General features: G+C 40.0%; 1 protein-coding gene across 2 annotated transcripts in view; it reads right to left on the reverse strand.

The window, feature by feature from the left end:
• Positions 1 to 20,787, reverse strand: part of cadm2b (cell adhesion molecule 2b) — a 264,936-nt gene extending 244,149 nt beyond the window's left edge. For both annotated transcript variants that reach the window (XM_041797583.1, XM_041797576.1), the window contains exon 1: positions 20,524 to 20,787. In XM_041797583.1, coding sequence (XP_041653517.1) covers positions 20,524 to 20,584 — 61 coding nt within the window. In that variant the 5' untranslated portion in view covers positions 20,585 to 20,787. The remainder of the gene's footprint in view (positions 1 to 20,523) is intronic.
• Positions 20,788 to 21,480: the final 693 nt, after the last annotated feature.

Genomic DNA, 21,480 nt, shown 5'->3' on the forward strand with positions numbered 1-21,480 from the left:
TAGTCTTGCCGTCCTGGACATTTCATACTAGGGCCCGGTGTTTGTCGATGAGATGCGAAGATGCAGTCTAGCCAAAATCTGACTAAATCTGAATAGTCTGAGATAGCCTTTAAGGGGTTAATAGTCCAATTTATTCCAAAATTTTCTTAAGGCCGTTAAATGGAACTGTACTGTGCAATTCAGCCGAAGCCTGTTAAATGTATCTCAAAACTTGCAGGTGTGAAAAAGCTTTGTTTGAAAGGTCAGTTGTGTTTTCAGCACACAGTGTTAAACATATGGAGCTGAATGTAGACTGCATCTTCATTCCTAGAGTGTTATTTCATTTCTACACCTGCACATTAGAGAGACAGGTCACGCCTGCCAAAATAAGCCAAAGTGAAATAATAACGCTTCAGGGTTAGAGTAAACTGCTCCCAACATGCTCAGTGTGAACACACCCTCTGAATGTCACGCTTATGCAGCAGGCGGCAGGAGGTGAAACTCTCTCCATAAAGACGACTCCCAGTGTCAGCTGGGGTCTTTGAAGAGGGGTTCATCCAGCTTTACTGGGTGTAATTCAACTCTGAACACATGGAACCCACTGAAACTTGATTTCTGTTACACATCCTGATCATTTTTAGTCCTTATTTCATCATAAATTTGTAAGAAAATTGGATTTTTCTTTAAGAAGTAAACGACAGCTAGGACCAGTGCCAGCACCTGGTGACCCTTAACAGGATCAGTAGCAATGATAATGGATGACAGGATATAAATACACACCAAACCAAGTGATTTATAAAACAACAGCGTTCCTCACCTTTCTCCATATTAAGGCTTAACCTTTGGTCTAAACAGCATTAGGACCTTTTCTGGTTCTTGTCACTGCAGTTGTGAAAAATGTTTCATGTATCATTACACTGTGACACTTCTCCCTGCTTGCAGTTTGTGTGCCTTCTTCCTTCACACCTTCTCTTCCTTTCCCCTCCTTGCTCTCAGCTTAGCAGCTTTAAGGCTTTTTTTTTTTTTTCAGCAAAGCATGCTCTCTGGCTCTGAGCGCTGGCATCTCTTGCATCGGTATGCAGCTCCCGTTCAGACTGCTGATCCCTCTTTATGAGGACATGAGTTTCAATGCTTTTATCCCCCACCTTCACTTGCAAATATGCCTGCATTCAGTATCTACACTCCAGCTTTAGAGACCCGTGGGAAGCCTTTAAAGAGGAAGTCAATAAAAGGTATAAACATGCATGAGCTTAACTTTGTGCTCTTTGTGTCTTCATTTCAGGATTTGCTTTTTAGGATGGGGAGAACTAAATAAATTTACAGTTTTTAACTGAAGCAGATGCAGATTTTTTAAATATAATTATCTGGTAGCAATGCATTTTAAAACAGTGTTTATTCACTGGTTAAAAAATTTCTATTCAAATTAAAGACCTGCACAGCAGTGATATTGATTGCCTGTATAAATCAATTCAACACATTACCCTGGTGATGAAATTTTACCATTTTATATGTATTTGCATTTGTATATGGCTCAGCAGGAATATGATTCTCATTGAATTACTGATCTGCACAGACTTTAATTACAGTGGACATTATGCATTGGCAAGAAGTATCTGCAAACTTCACTCTAGAGCACTTTGCATTGTAAAACCAGACATTATGTAGATAATACATGGACCTTTGTCCATCCATGTATAGTGTTAAATATTTTGTATAGGGCAGAATCATCTCTTATGTGTAGGAACACTTTTTTCTTTCACTGCAAGACAAAATAATTTAAGGAAAAACATTCCTTGCAGATGCATCAGTGAAATTTTCTCAAACACTGTCTACTAGTTCTAATACAAATAGGGCTGCAGCAATGAATTATTTTAGTCTTTGCATATTCTATGGATTATTAATGGGATTTACCAAGTAATCTAAAAGAAGAAGAAGAAATATTGCATGCTCAGTATTTTTTTAAGGCTCTTTTGAGGGGGTCTTTTTGTATTCATTTGATAGGACAGCAGAAGAGAGAGGAAATGAGGAAAGAGGTATGGACCAACTGGGAATGACCAGAGGATAACTGTGTTTGTGTCTGCTCTACCAGCCAAGCTTAACCAGCACCAAGCACGTTCAAAAAATTTTTACTGTTTCCTGTTTTACTTTTTAATCCATAATAAGTTCCTTTCTGAAGTGAAGTTCTACCTGTAGAAGCAGGTCTTTGTCCAAACAGGAAGTCAACTACTCTTAATCTTGCCACACACTACACTGCGTTTTAAATTATCATGAAAGTGATATTTTTCTCTGATTTTCCTAAATAGTCAAATGACAGTCAGTATAATTTTCAAGTCATCAGCCATAAGAGCATATTTCAAATTTTATTGAACAACCTCCCAATGATAACATTTTTTTTTCAAAAATAAAAAAAACTCAAAATGCACTGTTCCACATTATTACGCACAACAGAGTTTCAAAACATTTTATAGGTTGTAAAGAACTGAAAATGGTCATTTGTTGAATTTGCAGCATTAGGAGGTCATATTTACTGAAATCAAAGGCTATCTCAATCAAAAACATAACAGGACAAGTTACATGTTAACAAAGGAGCCTTTCTTTGATATCACCTTCAGGATTCCTGCATCCATTGAACTTGTGAGTTTTTGGAGAGTTTCTGCTTGAAGTTCTTTGCAAGTTGTCAGAATAGCCTTTAAAAAAGCTGTAGATCTTATGCTTGAAGATGCTACGAAGGTTCTCAATAGGGTTGAGGTCAGGGGGGACCAGGAGTTTCTCTCATTTTATGCTCATAGCAGCCAATGATACAGAGGTGTTCTTTGCAGAATGAGACGGTTCATTGTCATGCATGAAGAAAATTTTACTACAGAAGATGCGGTTCTTCTTTTGGAACCATGGAAGAAAATGGTCAGTCAGAAACTCTATATACTTAGCTGAGGTCATTTTCACACCTTCAGGGACCCTAAAGGGGCCTATCAGCTCTCTCCTCATGAATCTGGCCAAAAACATGACTCCACCACCTCCTTGCTGACGTCGCAGCCTTGTTGGGACATGTTGGCCATCCACCAACCATCCACTACTCCTCCACCTGGACCATCCAGGGTTGCACGGCACTCAGGGGTGGCTGAATAGTAGGTTTATACACAACTGCAAGCCTCTGGAGGATCCTACACCTTGAGACTGGTGGGACTCCAGAGGCACCAGCAGCTTCAAATACCTGTTTTTTGCTTTGTTATGGCATATTAGCAACTGCTCTCTTAATCCGATGAATTTGTCTGTTAGAAACCCTTCTCATGATGCCTTTATCTGCCCGAACCCGTCTGTGCTCTGAATCAGCCACAAATTTCTTCACAGTACGATGATCACGCTTAAGAAATTTCTTACGTTTTCATATCTTAGAGCACAGTAGTCGTCGACTTTTACATTTATTTGCTATTTTTATGCGTGCATTTTCATGTTACTTATGTTTTATGTCTTTTAAATTGATTCTGTATTTTATATGTAGTGCTCTTCTTTTATCTCTTGTGAGCTACTATGTTTTTTATGTACTTTTATTTATTCTGTACTTTTATTTATTCTCCTGTACATCACTTTGGTCAACTGTGGTTGTTTTTAAAGTGCTTAACAAATAAAGTTGGATTGGATTGGATTGGATATCTTGTCCAAGGCATTACACTAGCAGGGGGATCCTTTTACTTTCCCATATTGCTTGAAACCTGTGGCCTGCTTAATAATGTGGAACGCCCTTAAGTAGTTTTCCTTTAATTGGACTCACCTGGCAAATTAATTATCAAAGTTGTCTGAGATTAATTTCAGTGATCCAAAGAGTCCTGAGACACAATACCATCCATGAGTTTGATTGAAAAAAAAAAAGAATGTTTATGACACTAAAATCAAATTTGCATAATAATTTGGAGCCCGGTGTACTCGATAATAATGCTGACTGCAGGGCTGGACTCTATTCCACCATGAATATCACGACTCACATTAAGTTCACAGCATGTTGCAGTACAGCAGCAGCAGATGTGTATTGTACCACATAAATAACTCTGCAACACAGAGCCATGTAAAGCTGTCCATAACTAAACCATTTGTATACACAGCTGATACATATAAAACTCTTTATAAACTTGCCAATTGTAAGAGAACTAAAACTATTCAAAATTCACCAAAATTATTGTGTTTAGTTGCTGCACTGAGAAAAGGCAGAAATACAAAATGATACAGACTTGACCAGCAGGGGTTAGTGCCACTTTTTAACTGCTTTTCTCCATTAAAATGCTGCTTTGTAATGGTACATTTAAAGAAAACAGGGATTAGTGATAGGTGGGAGAGGGCAGGGAGCTGGTAGTCTGTTTCACAGCATTTGTACTACTGCTAGTAGATGCGAAACTCCATACTGCAAAACAGATGGTACTAAAAGAGCAACACAGCTGCATAGAATCTGCATGTTGTGGATTTTGCTATATGTAATGGACATCATCAAACAGGAGGACAGTTTTGACCTTTATTTCCCTTTGGCACACTCTAAAAGAAATGACTGTGGCCTGTGTGTACCCGGGGACTTATATTCTGGGTTTTACAGTGACTGAAAATGATTAGTTTTGTGAAACAGGTGCATGATTTAGTCATTTCCACAAATTTTATTTGTGTTCCATGCAATAATTTTATAACTGCATGAGCATGCAAAATACTCAACTGTGTACAACTTACTCAATCTTTAATATGAATAATGAACACAAAGATAATTTTAAATTTCAAATGACATAAGTGGGAAGTTACTGCAATTTAAAAACTGATTATTTTCATCTTCTAATTCCCCAAAATGTAGAAGCCTTTACCAATTATTTTTAGTTGGCAACAGCTATTGCATTTGTGGCAAATCTATGTAAAGGTATCTGGAGGATTATTACATTTAAAGTTTCAGTTTTGTATAACAATTGTTTTTCATTAGGTTTGTGGACTGATATTATGTTGGCATCAGTTACACAATGCATCGACTCAGTTGCATGTTCTTCCAGCCTCTGACCCTGAATGCAGCAAGAAGTGGTTTACTGATAACTACCAGCAGATTTTGCTCAGTAAAATTGTCAGATTTAAAAGCTGTAAGATAATAAAAAGACCAGACTCTTGCTTTTTCTGTCCTGCATGCTTTCAAGCCTTAAATTCCTTACGTTGGAGTAACTTCAAGAGTGAGGAGAAGAGAAAACACCAAGAGCATTTGGGGAAGTGTAATGAAAAACTATGAAATACTGCTGGACTTGAAGACACTTTTAATTAGTCTTCTCTTGTTGCTTTTTATAGTGCGTGCTCTTCAAGTTGGCCTGTTATACAAAGTTCCCCCAGAATTAACAGACACTAAAGCAGACGGATGCTTCTAAATAGTCTTGAGGCTGTAAGTTATAATATTTCTGTGACTGAAAGTCTGAATACCTGCCTTGTGCACCTGCCTACATCCTGCAGAATGCAAAAGCTGCTCACAAGAATGATGATTGGTTTTGTTTTCTGGAACAACAATCGCATACAAGCCTTTCTCACAAGTAAACAATCTGTTCTTAGCAGGTTTTATTTTCTTCTATTCATTTTCAGGGTCTTTAATTTCGCATTGTGCAGAAAGCATATCCAATCACAAAGCCATAAAATGCAGCACATTACCCTGGAATAAATAACTACATTTGCCATGATTTTGCAGCTTACAAGTCTATGAAAATGCATGACTTATTGCAGCGAGCTATCAAATTTCCAAAGATAGTGCAACAGAGGCTCCTTTATCTGCAGCTCAGACGTCCAGCCGGACTGAAGGGGCTTTATGAGCACAGACACCCAGTGATGCTAAATCCTTCTGAGGGGGTGAGACTGATGAAATTTTCTGAGTTGACATATAAAAATAGCAGCATATAAACCATGGGAAAGTGACTAACATTATGCTAATTTAAGATTTAAACCCCATTATTTAGCACATTAGTAGCCCTCCTGCTTACCATAATACACAGAAGAAAGGAGCACTTATGGATAAAATATTCGTAACACTAAAGAAATGGTCGCCAACTTAAAGTCCAGCTCTGTTTGTGCTCCTGCAAAAGCCCCCGACATAACTCAAACAAGCACAGTCACTTCTGGTCAGGCTGCCAGCTGTTTGGTTGCAGTGCGATACCTCAGACAGTCAATCCTCTTTTTGGAAGCTTCCCAAACACACAAACAGCAGACAGAGAAAAGGGCATCTATTATGGCCAGCACATAATGATGCTCCCAATCTTTCATAGTTATCACGCTCTCACTTTCATTAACAATGAATTGTTCACAGACTTTTTTAACCAGAATGAGGACTACTTTTGTACAGATGCCTTGTATTTCTGTGATAATAATCAAAAAAGCTCAAAAACATACATCACAAAACAAATGCGGTACGACTTATGAGGTGATACAACCTCTGCGCTGGAAAAAGGAGACTAAAAAGCAGATTACAGCCCGACTGGGTCACTGAGCGGTGTATGGCTGGCATTTCTGAACAAAAATATTAACTTTGTTCATGGAGACTGCAGCAGGAGGAGAAAAGGAGATCATCACACGGGCTAAATGAGATTCAGAGGCTCATCCATAGTCGGGCACAAAGCCCACTTCAGCAGAGATGGGGGCCAAGAGAGATTGGTAAAGGTCAACACTGCAAACAGGCAGAAAATGAAGTATAGGCTTCATTTTGGGCACAATGCTAAAATGTAGGGAATACATAAAGCTCTGAGAGAACAGACGCCTACCACCTTCACAATAGTACAGTGTCATTCATCAAAGCATCAATGGGAAATGTGCTTTAGTTCTATTTCTGATGACTCTTTTGAGCTTTGTTTGCAGTGCATATCAAAATAGGATCCGTTCTACTGCATCTTTATAGACTAAAGTTTTATGTAAATGACCTTTAACCTTTTTTCAGTGGACATTTCATTTTCATCATTTTGCAAATGCTGTATTAAGACATAAGCCTGGAGGAAGCCAATACGCACAGTAGCCTATGAGGCTCAAAATAGTGAGACATCTATGGCTTATTGCAGTTGGCAATTGTCAATGAATCTGCACATTTTTTTTCAATTAGTATATTATATCAGACCTTGGCTACAAATTGATTTTATTGATTAGTTGTCTTTGTGGAAAATCTAGACTCTGAAAAATGAGACTTTCTCTTCCACCAGCTCGGGCTTTACCCAGTTCAGTACAGGACAGACTAGTTGGAAGTACCATATTGATTTCTGTTTTCTTTATCCACATCCGACTGCTTTCTGTAATCTTTGAGCAGCATCTGTCACATGTGCTCTGCGTTATACTATGTTTGGATTGTTTCGATAGGTTGGCCGTCATTAAAAAGGCTCAACTACAGGCAGTTTCCCCTTGCCTGAAACTGTATAGAGCGCTTTTCTGGATTTATTTTAGGGCTGTTGTGCCTTTATTTATAAAAAAGGACAGTGGATAGAGTCAGAAACCAGCATGAGAGAGTGGGGAGTGACATGTGGGAAAAGAGCCACAGGCCTAAAAGCTACTTGTGTACATGCGACGCAACCTTTCTGTTAGGTTTAGAGTGCAGTTTATAGCTTACACTTTACCCTCAAAAGATTTTTTGTTTTTTTGTTAGATTTAATTGATTAAACAAGACCAAAACTAATCAAATACAATCATTGATTGGATGGGTTTGAAAAAATTGGAGATTTAATTTTTAGAAAATACTGGAGGGAGACCACTGGATGTTTTTGGGCGCCTCAGATACCCACTGCACAACCAGGGGGCTCATGGTAACCCTATTACCTGGATGGATGGTACTCTTGGCAGTGTCTACTCACCACCTCCACCCCATGCTGAGCCCTAAAGGTGTCGACAATGTTGTTTAATCAGCAGATGACTCATCAACGCCTCTGGTAATATGCAAGGACATCCAGAGCATGACTGGGGTTGTGCAATCCTCCTTTCTGCCCTGTGGTGCCCTCAGCTAACCTTGCAAAGCAGATGGATACACCTGTTTCCGTGTTTCTCACTGGGGAATCCATCTTGCAAAGCTCCCGTCTGAACCGTTTGGGCCTGGTTAGAAAGGTGTGGCAGAGTCGTGAGGTAAGCAAGCAGCAACAAGAAACTGGTCCAGATATGGCGGAAGAGCTTAGCGTGGCTGCTGCTATAGCATCAGTTTAATCAGAACTTGATGGCATTTCTTTGTTAAAAGAAGAACAAAAAACAGCACTGAGTTGTTTTCTTTTCAAAAAACGAAAAAGGTCGTGTACCGACATGTCTACAGTCACCATGGTTTGTGCTACGCAGTTCTCTCTGGAGTTTATGGGTAGTGGTGCACCTTGGTATCAGCTCTGATTGGTCCATAAAGATGTGACAGACAGAACGTTCATCCAATCACCCTTGGAGTTTTTTCAAATGCTCTGTCCTTTCCCAAACACTGGCTATGGAAGATTTTCCAGATGGATGTGTGAAACAAATCCACCTGGCGTGTCAGGTTAGCCCTCAGGCAGTCTAACTTGCCATTACATGAGTAATGCACAGTACTGTGTGTCTAATTTCAGAAGTAGAGACAAAATTTTAGCAGTCTGTTCCATCACATATTTGTGATAAAGTGAGGTTTAAATAAAAATCAAGTTCTTATCACAAAAACTGGCATTTGAGGGGTTAAAATTTTGAAACAGAATGAATATTTGCTATGTATGATGAGAACAGAAGTTACTAATAGTATTCATAAAAAATTGACACATTAAAACATAATATTTCTAGGCTGTCTTTCTGGAGGGGGGGTTCCCTTAGGGGCACGGGTGTTGCACTGATTTAAGGGATGCACAAGGGTTTACATAGCATTATTACACTCACTAATTACCTTAATTATTTAACATTTAATCATCACTGATGTGCATTAATGGTAAATACATTTTTATACATGTACACATTTTTTGTTTTTTTGCTAATGTACCTCATCTGATTACATGTAGCTTTTGCTTTTTTAGTTTTTTAATGAATCATCTACAGATGAATAAAATGAAACTTACAAATTTGAGGCTAAAATAATTATACTAATCATGATCCTCCTCTGAAGAAAGCCAAGTCCTTTGTGTGGTCTGTGAATCTGCGTCTGCTCTCATACAGCAGGACTCTTCATGAAGTCAAAGCTTGTGTAGTGCAGTTCATGTTCAGTCACGACTGTTAGAGCAGCTGAGAGCTCCACAGGTTCTTCAGTATGTCCTTTATATTGTTGTTAAAATATATTTTATATATAAAGAAGGCAGTGATGTAATGATGGCTAGTCAACTTAAAAAGTATTCATGACTAATTTATTATGCTTTGATGTTGCTCATGTATGATTAGATGTTAGTTTTTAACCCATGTTAGCATTTGCAGCATTACTTCTTACTTCTCTGTCATGCAGTATTTATCATAGCAGGCTTTACTTACCGAGCACTACTGATTGTGCCATGGCTGACATTATGTTGATATGTGTGTGGTTTGTTCATATGCTGTGCCGTCATCTCTGTTAACTGCATATGCAGTGAAGCTTTTACACAGTTCCAAATGGAAAATAAAGTTGTTTGACATTTAAACAGAGATATCTTGTACATAAAAAATCATAGTTTTCACCCAGCAAGTTAAATCTTAAAAAACAGGAGCAGCTCTTTTTCAGTCGTAGCTTATCTGTTGCTTCTTTACAACACATGAAAAATTATGTATCATTCCCAAAGTGATCTTTATATGTTTTAAAATACCGACTAATCTAGAATGATACAGGGCTGCACGTTAACTCCTGTTTTAAGGTGGATTTCGCTTGTATGCGATTGGATTTTAAGGTGTGTGATCACAGGAGCCTCTTCAGGTACTTTAGATGGATATAAGCACTGCTTTAACCACTCCTCAGCGTGACCAACTGTGGCATTCAACTTATCCTGAGTATCTTGAGACAAGCGTCTTACCAAGTGAAAACCTCTTTCACTCAAATACGCTCTAAATGATCTTAAAAAGTCTAATTGCCCTCACAGTCTCTTTGCTTCATTGCTAAGCTCATACACACTCAGAGGGGGGGACCGGCGTGTAGGAGAGCTCTGACAAAGAGTATGGAGGAGGGAGACAGACAGCACCCGGCGTCTTTGGGGCAGTGAGCAGCTAATCTGTAAGCCCGTTCCCCACTTGTCTGAGCACATTTGCCTCTGGCTTGAGGCTTATCCCTACAGATGTATATCTGTCAGCAGACAGCAAGCAGGCCAGCAGAGGCTCTTTAGGAGCACATTTGTCCCCCTTACTGGATTATTCATTTGCAGAGGTACACAGCAGAGCACCAGAGCCAGCACTTGGCAGCTGGGAGACGTTCTGCAGGGATAAGCTAACCCTCATCAGTGGGGAACGGGTATCCTTGAATGTAAACCACCTTCCTCTGCTATACCTCGCCTTCAGCTCCGCCAGCTTATTCCTGCCGCCTGATTATTCCAACCCACAGGAGATGCACCCATGCATACATCTCAGCGGCTCCCTGTGTCTCACAATATGTGACATTTTAGGGTTCACTTTCGCTCTGGTCCAAAATGCATTCACTTCAAGAGATTTTCAATAGACCTGGATCCAAGCTGAAACAGAACTCCATTTTCACATAAAAGAGCCGAGAAGTGAGGCACCAACTGCAAACGTATAGTACACTCCAAATGGCAAATCGACTGTGCAGGTAGGACAGTTATTCACATCGTAGTCGGCTGTCTGAGTGTTGTGAAAGCCGCCTTTGAAATGGCTACTCCTCACTGAACTCTATAACAGGCCATGTGGCCCCAGACGACTGAAGCCTTCACAGGGACGCTTTGATGCCTGTTTTTAACCTGCTGCTCTAACGCTTTGGTGTTCAATTCAGTTTAAACATAATAGATCTTTATAGCATAGTTAGGCCTATGAACACTGATTCATTTATTTGTAGATTTAAAAACATACACATAAAGATGAGGAAATATTTTCAAACTCCAGCTTTTTACGCTTATTGGTGGAAGTTTCATTCTGCTGAATGCAAATGAAAACATTTAAATAATGCAGAGCATTTGCAACATATAATGCATGTTATATTATGCATGCATGTACTGTGCATGGCACGATTCTTAGTTTAGAAAAAGCTTTGACTGGAATTCAAACTAGTTCTTCCTGCGGATATTCTCATCAAAACAAAAACAGTGGGAATGTCATCAATTAAGTGTGACAAAAATGCAGTTCCATGTGTGTATTCAGGATTTTTGGGAATGTTTTAAAAATCCTAACCTGACATGCAGACAAATCCATTTCAAGGGTTGAATTTTCCATCCATTTGGGCAAAAGCCCATACAATGTGTTTGGGAAGAACAGAAGCTTTCAGAACGCTTTCAGTGCAGTTCTTTTCTCTTCTTTGATAAAGAAAAGCTATCCAGGTCTGATTATATATCAATATCAACATCTTGATACTTAAACACTTCCCATACCATGTATTCTGAATAATACAACAGCCATTATTTTTACATGTGATAGTAACAAGAGTACTCAATTTTTGACAAAAAAACAGCTAGACATTTCAACCCAAAAATGCCATGAGTGGAGAAAAAAAAGAGACAGCACGCAGAAATGGGCGATCAAATGAGAGCAAGTGCTGGTGTCCTGCTGTTAAAACAGAGCAGTGGTATCGAGAGAGAAGATGTTACTTCCTGATTGTTTCACAGCAGTAATGTTTTCTTCTAAATGAGACAGAAACACACCAAACTTCTGCACATGCATAGAGGAAGATTCAGGACTTTGTTTAATGATGCTGAAGACATGCTTCTTTCACAGCCTCTATCCTCACTGTTTATTTCACAGGTCAGCAAATAAATTCTATAAAGCCTTTTTGGAGTTTAATAAAGATGATCAGAATATCAGTGTCTGTTACAGACAGACAGAGAGATAGCGATGTCTCCCTGATGACTGCCTCACAGCCCTGCACACCTTTAAAATGACCAAAATGAGAGAAAAATAGAAATAAGATACAGCAGAATCAGTCCTTACATATCTTCTTATAAAAATATTTGACTTAAAGTAGAGCCTTGACATTGTTATTTACAAAAGTCTTATTCATTTTTGCCTTTCATTATGCCAAATTCTGGTGTTTGCTGTTTGTAAACTTTTCTTATGTTTAGCTTGGAAATTTGAAAAAAGATTTATTCACCAGCTGTCTTGGAGAATATTTTTGTTGCTCTGGTAATTAAGCACATCTCCATATTGTTTGATTTTGACTAGTGTCATAGCGAGTTTGGACACTTTTGTATTGTGACAACTCTAGTCTAGTTCTTACCAAACTTCTGCTGTAGCTACATCTGTACTAGTTGCTCCAACAGCAACCATTGTTTACTGCCTTGCAGTACAAAAACACCAACTGTGGCTACCACAAATCAAAGCCGAGGCCAGTCAGAAGAACAAAAACATCTTCTCTAGGGCTGTCAAAAGATTAAACAGTTTTAAATCATGATTAATCCTAGAATTTCTGAAGTTAATTGTGATTAATGTACCCTTTTAATCACTTTTTCAAATTCCAGTATTGTGCAGTTTTCACTGTTTTGATCAATTTTTATTGGTAGATCAAAGATTTTAACATCTTAACCATGGAAAAAGGAACTTGTTGTGGATTGAAAATGAAATAAGAGAACATTTTAAAAAGTTTCAGATGACTTGACTTGTCAACTGAGCTGTCTACATATTTTTAAAGTAAAATGAGATGATAAGGAGCAGTGGTGGACTTATTTTACATCACTGTAGCTGCAGGGAAAGACTGATATGCCTCAGCCAAAGTGCACTGAAAGAGACAATACAGCATGGGATTAGTCATGATGAAAATAAATTTGTGCAGTTGTGGACCTTGATTAATTGCAATCTTTTCTAACTGGAACAGCTTTCGGTGCCATTCTTTGCTCTTTTTTCAATAAAATTATCTTCTTCAGTGAGATTAAAACCACTGCTATTGCTACATCAGATGTAATCAACGGTCACAAATGTTAACCAACTTGCTGCACAACTAAACCGTACCCTTAAGCCGGGCAAACACTATGTGAATTTAAAATATGATTTTTGAATCACACGACTCACATGAAAGTTGCGCCAACTTTCAGTCCAATCTGGTTTCATTTGTTGTACAGTATACGGGGGGACATGATGGCCTACCATAACGCGACTACAGCCCATCCAACTGGTCGAATGGATTTCTGACATGTTTGATATTCTGGTTGTACAACTGCTCACAATCCAACAGGGAGAGCAGCAACACAAGCAGAATCCTCAACTTTGGGGCATTTTTCCCCTTGTTAATTTGTCAGACATCTTAAATTACCATGAAAACAGCAGGAATGACTTTTAAGTGCCCTCCCTTATGGTAAAGGGAAAAAAACAAGCAGGAAATACACTTCCAGCTGCACGGATGGTGATGCTGTTTGTGTGCATAACAGAGGGAGAGACAGCGGGAGAGAGAGCGAGGATGTGACTAGATACGACTTCACCCTCAGTATGTCAGACATGTTCAAAGTTAACCCCATAGATTTCTGTCACAGTATGGCCCGACTTCACTCATATAGTGTGAGCACTCAGGTCACGCAAGACCATCGGTGCACATAAATTGTGCACAATGGCTGTGCACTGTAAGCAATTCCATCACACAGTATGAGCTGACATTCTAATACAACTAACATAGAGTCTGCTTGAAATCGCACACTGTATGTCTGGCTTAAGCTACTGTCTTTTCTCCTTAAGTGATGCTAATTGGTACAGTTATTCTCAAACCTGGCACAAATTTTTTAGATTAAAGTTTTGCAAGATGGATCTGCCTGATGACAGAAATGGAATCAGGCCAATCCATCAGCATTACAAAGATCCCCCTATAATACGTTCATGTACTTCGAAAAATGTAGTAAAACACGATTCCAGCACTTTGATGATTAAGTTTCTTTGATGTAACTTTTCAGTAACACTGCCTTTGGGCTACATATGTGTATGAGTTAATACAACAAAGGGGGCAGATCCTACAAAACATGACTCCTGTCCTCTAACGGCTACATCAAACAAAGAGGAAATATCAAACGTTTTACAAGATGCTTTGCATTTCTGATGACTGCCTCAATTCCCTTCCTAATCAGGGGAAGACATTTGTCATTTACATTATGAGGGAATTATTCATCCTCCGCCCCCTTGTCCCTTTTTGTCTCCAGTTCTGATGTCTTTGGTTTGATACCAGATTAAATGTTGCAAGAAAAAAAAAAAAGGAGACACTTTCATTTATTCTTCGCTTTGCCCTCATTACTGCCCCCACACGTTATGGTCAAACACACACCAACGCTCAAATGTCACCTGCAGGTTGTACTTGCCAAAACGTCTGACGAGATAAGAAATGATGAAAGGCACCGTGCTCAAACAAAAGAAAAGTTCCCTTGGCGGTATGGAGGCTTTTTGGGCTCTGTGAGGAAGAAGGTGATGAAACACTTGAGTAGAAGGAATGTCAGAGACGCTGCGGCCAGCAGAGAAAAGCACTGATCATAAAACTTACATCAGCTCACAGGTCTGCAACGACACTAAGTATAGATGTACCACATGGCTAATTAGCATTACTAGCCTGGCTGCTGTGTAACCTGTTAACCGGCTCTGACAAGTCTTTCAGTGTCGGCATTAGCTGTCTTTGGTAAAATATGCTGTGATGATGCAGTGATACAACAGCAGCTCACAGAGTGACAGAAACTCCCTCTGATGCACATACGGGCTCGACAGGACCTCACACTCAGAGCAGACGCACAGGGCCAGACACACAATGAAGGGGACAATAGACAGTCACTGTACATAAGAGCTAATCCACTCTGTCACTACAGCATATGAAACATTAATGCAGTAGAGCTCTCCATAGGCTGCAGGTATAGATAAGAGTCCTGCAATGCATTTAAGCCAAATACTAATAGTGTGGTTGTTCTAAGATGGATGAGCCTGCATGAAACAACTCCTGGCATTATGGAGCGTGAACAGAGCTGCTGATGCTGAAGTCTTGTCTACAGTATCACTGCAGTGTGTGATGCAGCACACTGCAATTTAACTGTCGATTAGGCTGTGATCGCACACAAGATGCATGCACCTTATTACCCTCACCAAGGAGGTTCTGTTTTCTCTCTCATTTGTTGGTTTGTTTGTCTGTTAGCGAGCACGATATCTCAACCTGTTTACACATTTAATTTAATCTGGAGAGAGGTTAAGCCATGGCTCAGTGCAGATCTACAGCAGCACTTTATAACAGGCTGTTAACACTGCAACAGAATTATTTTAATATTAACCTACTACTGCTTTCACTTAGAAACATCTGTCACATGTGCAGTAATGGTCCATGTGTGTTTTTAGCAGCAGAGCTCCATCCTGATGTAGATTCATCATTTCTGACCTTTTTAATAAGCAGTTTGTGCAGCCTTGTTTGAGGTGTGTGCTGTCTGTGTGCTTCTATACAGCCTTTGAGGCGCTGCCCTGGGCATGTGTCTAAACTTAAGCCTCATAGCATCAATATTTTAAGTGGCCCTTGAAGTGAGTGCTATCTTAGCACAGCTCTTGGACAAGGCGATAAAACATTCTGTGCCTTGTACTCTAACGCTGGATGTCATGAACCCAAATCTGCCTCAGAACAGGCCAGCCCTCTGTTGTCTTTTCTAACTCTTAACACGGTTGAGCTAGCTAAGAATGCTAATAGTTTTATAACAACAAAATCATGAGCTAGGCCTTGCAGCTGTCCAGCTCTTGCAGCACATTGTAAAGTATTTATAGACTGACTCTCTAGTGCCATTTTTGAGCCAAGCATTCTGATTCAAGCTGATATTGGACTAGCAATAAAAAGCATCAATTTATAATGTCCACTAAAGGCATAAAGAGGAGAAAGAGATGAGCTGAGCAAAGCCATAAACATTAGAATCAGTTTGATTTAAGTTTTTAAATTGATTTGCTCCAAAGTTGGTTTCTGGCATTGATATTCTGACTTGAAAGACAGCACATGCTTCTGACTTTTAAACACAAATTTTATTTCGTCAAAAATGGTTGCATGGAGTGCTGCATGGGTTTTGAAAAGTTTAAAAGAAGCTTGAAAAAATGTAGTGTATCTCTGGTGCTTTTCAGTGTGGGGATCCAACTTAAAGTTTTTAAGAGGTCTGAGGCACTCAGAAGGACTGTAGATAAAAAGCCTTTATTGCATAGGGCTACACATTCATAAAAAAACATGTCAACATGTTTTCAGCCTAACAGTGCCTCAGACCTCTTAAAAACAAATTTTATTTCATTCACTTTCCTGAATGTTAGCTATAACGAGTCATGCAAATGGTTTCCATAGTACCCATTACGCACATGCAGGATATTACTTCCATTACCTTCCAGTGCATAGAAATAGTTTTAACTGGTATCCCATGGCAGCTTTAAAACCAAATGCTTGAGATTTAAATGACCTTGGGAAGGGCAAAGGTCACCAGGGGTACCAAATGTTTAATTCACGTATTTATTCATTTTCAGTGGCAACGCTTTGCAGTGAAGGGCTGACACATTTTTAACCAACTCATGAAATACTGGTGCTTTGTCTCACCCCTCAAATCCACTATATAGTATTTATTCAGGGGTGGAAAGTAACTAATTACATTTACTCAAATTACTGTAATTGAGTAGCATTTTTGTGTACCTGTACTTTTTGAGTGCTCTTTAAAATCAGTAATTCTACTTTTACTTAAGTGGGTGAATCATTATTCTTCACAACATTTTAAAAAGCATCAAGAACTGAGTACAAAAACATGAAAACTAAAGGCCAAAACATAGAAGTTCAAGCTTTCTGTTAACAACATGAAACTGGCCGGTGCTTTTGATTATACACAATGGTCAGCAGCACATGATAATGAATTGAGTCACATGAATTGACTATGCATTTAACTTTAGTTTAAGTCCCACCTCAAAATAAACAACCCAGACAGGGGTTGATATTGTCTTGTTGTGACCGCACATTAAGGACAGTTCAGTTTTCACTGTAGATGCTTCTTGAGCAGCCAGAATACCTACTCAGTGATTTAAGAAAACTTTGAATGATCTACTTTTTACTTTAACTTAAGTAAATATACATACTAGTACTTTTACTATTACTTAAGTAAATTTTAACAAAGTAACTGTACTTTTACTTGAGTATGATAGGCTTGTACTTCCTCCACCTCTTCATTTGGACAGTACTTTTCACAAGAAAAAGTAAATGATTTTTTTTCCTGATTCAGTGTGCAGTAGGTCTTCTTCTATATCACCTTTGAATGCAATATTTAACCAAAGTTTACCATACTCAGTCCACTCAGCCTGATCAGGCCGTTAAGTTAGACCACAGTCTTAGTCCCAGTATAAAAGCAATGATACACCGATGACATATTGATGGAATAATATAAGATTTCACTGATGTGGGTGGTGATATCCCCTCTTTCAGCTTGTAAGTACTTGACCTTGTTACAGTTACACAAAACAGACAATAGAACAAGTTAGCAGGCAGCAAATTGGGTTTAAGTGAACCTGAAATAATCATGGACAACTTTAAAGCTGTGGAGAGGTAATCAGGTCCTCTATGCCGTCTCACTAGCTCAATAAACTGGTAAAGTGCGCGTTTGGCACTGGCAAAGCTGTTTTTATCTTCCACTGTCATGCTGCTACATATCAATATCCACACAGGAAAGAAAGAAGGGCAAACAGTACAGATGCTTCATGGAGCTTCAGTGGTGAGGAAAGAAACTGTTTTTTTTTTTTTTCTGTAACTAATTTTTTGGTGAAAAGGTAATGAATAACTGATTACTTGAATAATAAAACTAATGTTACTTGTTAGGATAAAAAAGTAATCCGAGTACTCTAACGGATTTCTTTGTAATGTGTTACATTGCTGGGGATGTCTGGTCAAACACTCAGTCTAAACTGTAACACAGCACGCCCCTGCAGCTGTTCTTATAGACTACTTCCCTGCTGCCACAGTGCTGCTAAATCTGATGTAAACAAAGATGAACTGATAGCATCTGCAACATCTCATAGGAATAGAGCGTTTTAGCACTATTTTGATCTAGACAATGGGGATTAGGTTGAACTCAGGCTGTGTCAGGTTGCATTCACATAACAAAAGCAATAATATTCAGCACAGGAAGATGGGCGTTAACCTGCAAAGAGGATAAAGAGCAGACAGTGCTGGCACTACTAACCTTAGCCACACTCAGTAAACAAAGTTGGTTTACAGAACGTGTTTTCTTGACTTTAGAAAAGTTGAATAAGCGCAGCTAGAATAAACATCAGGTGTGAAATTATTTGCTTAGGAGCATCACTGCTCTGGACATTTCATACATAAGACACAGCATAATCTGTCACCTGATAATTTCATCTTGTTGTTTTTGCACCTTTTTTCTCTATATATGCAGGAGTAAACGAACCAAACTTCAGGAAATTCTACTTATTCAGTCAGTCTGTTAACACGCATTCTAAAAGTCCAGTTCAAGTCATTCAATCCACTATTTTTAACATCATAAGCTCATAAATGCTGCTCTTACAGCGTATGTCCATGATAAGAGTGTATCCTTGAATGCAATCCAAAGATTTAAAGTGTGATGTACCAAGAGTTAACTTTCAAACTGTAATAAAAAGGATCTGACTGGAGGGCTGACTGGATTGTAAAAAAAAAAAAATCATCTTTTATGATATTAGGCACTTCTCAGTTATGCAACATTGACACAGTTTGTCGTTAATGGGCTGTATAACATGTAAAATCATGCATGCATATTTAACTCTAACCATGATCCTCTCCACGGGGGAGGGGGCATCTTGAAGGGGCCCTGCTCGAGCTGGATGTGGCTGAATGTGTCATCAGGTCACAGCTGGATATACACCACTTGATGGCATCTCGAGTTGGACGGCTCATTGAGATGAAACGGATGTGAGGGATGGAAACTTGCTGAGGGGAAAGACAGCAGGACTGCGAAACGCTCTATACATCAAGGTGAAAAAAAGAAAAGAAAACTCCTCTGGTGATTTTACAGAGAAACGCATGGGTCAGACATAGAAGATTGAACATGATTAGGCTGCCTGAGGATCCTTTTAAAAGCGGGCCCTGGCTGTGCATTTGTTGTACGTGTTTCTGTCTGACACTGTGTGACTAACAGGGAACGACACATGATAAGAGGTGACATTGTTGACACAATCAGATGGTGAAAAAGGGATCATTAGTGACTATTTTTCATGTAATAATGGTGTGTGGAAATAACCTGTCCAGCCTGGAGAAGGAGCTCAGGTTTCTATTAATTTGTTGGTGTAGGTTCACTTGTTAAGAGAGAGGACTCTAAAGGGGAGAAATACTATGGAAGCAGTGGGCTGGGATTTAATCGTGGGTTGTGGAGCTGTCTTCAGTCAGTTGCATTGTCGTGCATGGAGAAAAATGTTGCAAAAAGTCTGTTTTGTTCAATATCTTTGTTCTGTGGCATTTTTGTTCCATTAGACATGCGCATGTCCAAAAATGTTCAGAAATTGTTGAGACTGTTTCTCATGAAAGAGGAGGTAATAGGTCCTGAGGTTATACCAGAGGAGAACCGTAGCAGCTCCTCTCACAGACAACTCAAACTGCTTCTCCCTGATGGCATGTGGGACAAAATGTTGGTAAAATGGTGTCAGCGGGGATTTTTGCTTTGATAAGGAAGCTCCTGACATGAACCCTCACTGACAGCCACCCCCTCCTCTTCCTCCTCCCTGCTGTAGGTGTTATGTATCTGCGCACTGGTCGCCTACAGGGCGGTGGCTGCGCATGCATGTCCAAGAGCGGGACGGTCTGCGGGGAGTTGAGGGGAGTTGTCATATGGAGATGCTGATTTCTGCCGTCACACACCTGCCTGTGATCCCTGCAGCTCAACTTTAAATGAGCGACTACACGGCTCAGTAATGCATACCGACACTCCTGGAGGATGCATACACTCAGACATACAGTGCGCAAACTGGCCGCGTGAGACATAAAAAAGCTCAACTCAGATACAGGCATCGCTGCACGAGCGACTTTAACATTCACTGATATGCAATAAAAGCGAAGGCCTAAAAGAAAGGGATGAGTTTAAGAGGGGAGATCCACTCAATGACACAGAAACAGGACGCACGCTCAGCTGCTGTAACCTCGCGTGTCTGTGTGTGTGTCAGCTCGAGGAGACACAGCCGGATGCTCAGACTAACAGCAGGTGACTGCAGGCGACTCGTCTGCAGCCTGATCTACCCTATCGGTCACTTAACACCAAAACAAGGGCGACATCCAAGTTATCTCCGATGCACAAACTTGTGCAGCCGCATTCTGCCGCACATTTTAACTTCCAGCATTCCAGCACATCGGCTGTGACAGAGCAGACGGCCGAGCTCCGCACTCAACTGCTGCGTTAACACCTCATTGTGCAAGATCAACTCTCTGTGTACTGAACACTTGAACTCACGTGTGACACGGACACATATGATGTTTCCACTGAAGGCAGACACCACCTCTCCGCACACCACGCCCGTCTACACACACACACACATCCAGCTCACCTTTAAAGACGCTCGCACAGAGGCTGTACAGGATGAAGATCAAGTGCTGCTTGAAAATCATATTCTTCTCTTTTCCTGAACGTCGACACTCCACGCGAGTCTGTGTCTGTCTCTTCCTCTCGTTGGATGGACTTATCCAGGTAAACGGCGCAGCAGCTTCGGACTGAGCGGAGTTACATTGATGAACTCAGTCCCTGTGTGTTCCAGCAGATCCGAGGGTGCTGATCACTGTACACTGTGCAGCAGGACGGCAGAGATGCTCGTCGGCAAAGTGCAGCTCCTGTCTCCCTTTATTGCCTTTCTCTTTGACTCGCTGCAGAGAGCAGGAGTCCCGCCCACGCTTTTTGACTAATGAAGCCGCTTCACCAATGGAGAACACCTCCAAATAGTTCTGATCTCCGCTAAACTGTCAAAACAATTACACCGAGACACGGAGGGGTTACTTTCTTACGTCAGTAATCCTGAGATCACTTTCAGAGGCAACACTTAGGAAATGTCAGAGAACAAAGAGCGTCTGCAGGATGTGCTCATGCTGAAGGCTCTGCATAAAAACAGCAGAAATGATAGGAAGGTCACAGGAGGGCAGAAAAGCTTTCTAAAAGCCTCTCAAAGAGGTCATGTAATGCTCATTACTCCATGTTTGTGTCAGTGTTGGTCTTAATGAGTGCAAAAATCCCCCACCTGCATGGCTCTATGTTTGAAAACATGCCCACAGCCAGCAGAGTTAGTGTTACACTCTTAGACAGTTTGCAAAGTTAGAAAAGCGTCAAGAGCAGACAAACACGCCTGCAGCCAGACAACTCAAAAATACACAGCAAGTGTCACAGCAGAGAATGACACTCAGCACTAGGAACATTTCCAGGAGCTTTCTAGGAGTTTTAAATAAGTCAGTCTTCAATAACTGGAGACGCCACGTAAAATTCTCATGAAAAATATACTATAGGCTGATGCAGTGCA

This window comes from Cheilinus undulatus, linkage group 2 (assembly GCF_018320785.1).
Source record: "Cheilinus undulatus linkage group 2, ASM1832078v1, whole genome shotgun sequence".
Taxonomy (NCBI): domain Eukaryota; kingdom Metazoa; phylum Chordata; class Actinopteri; order Labriformes; family Labridae; genus Cheilinus; species Cheilinus undulatus.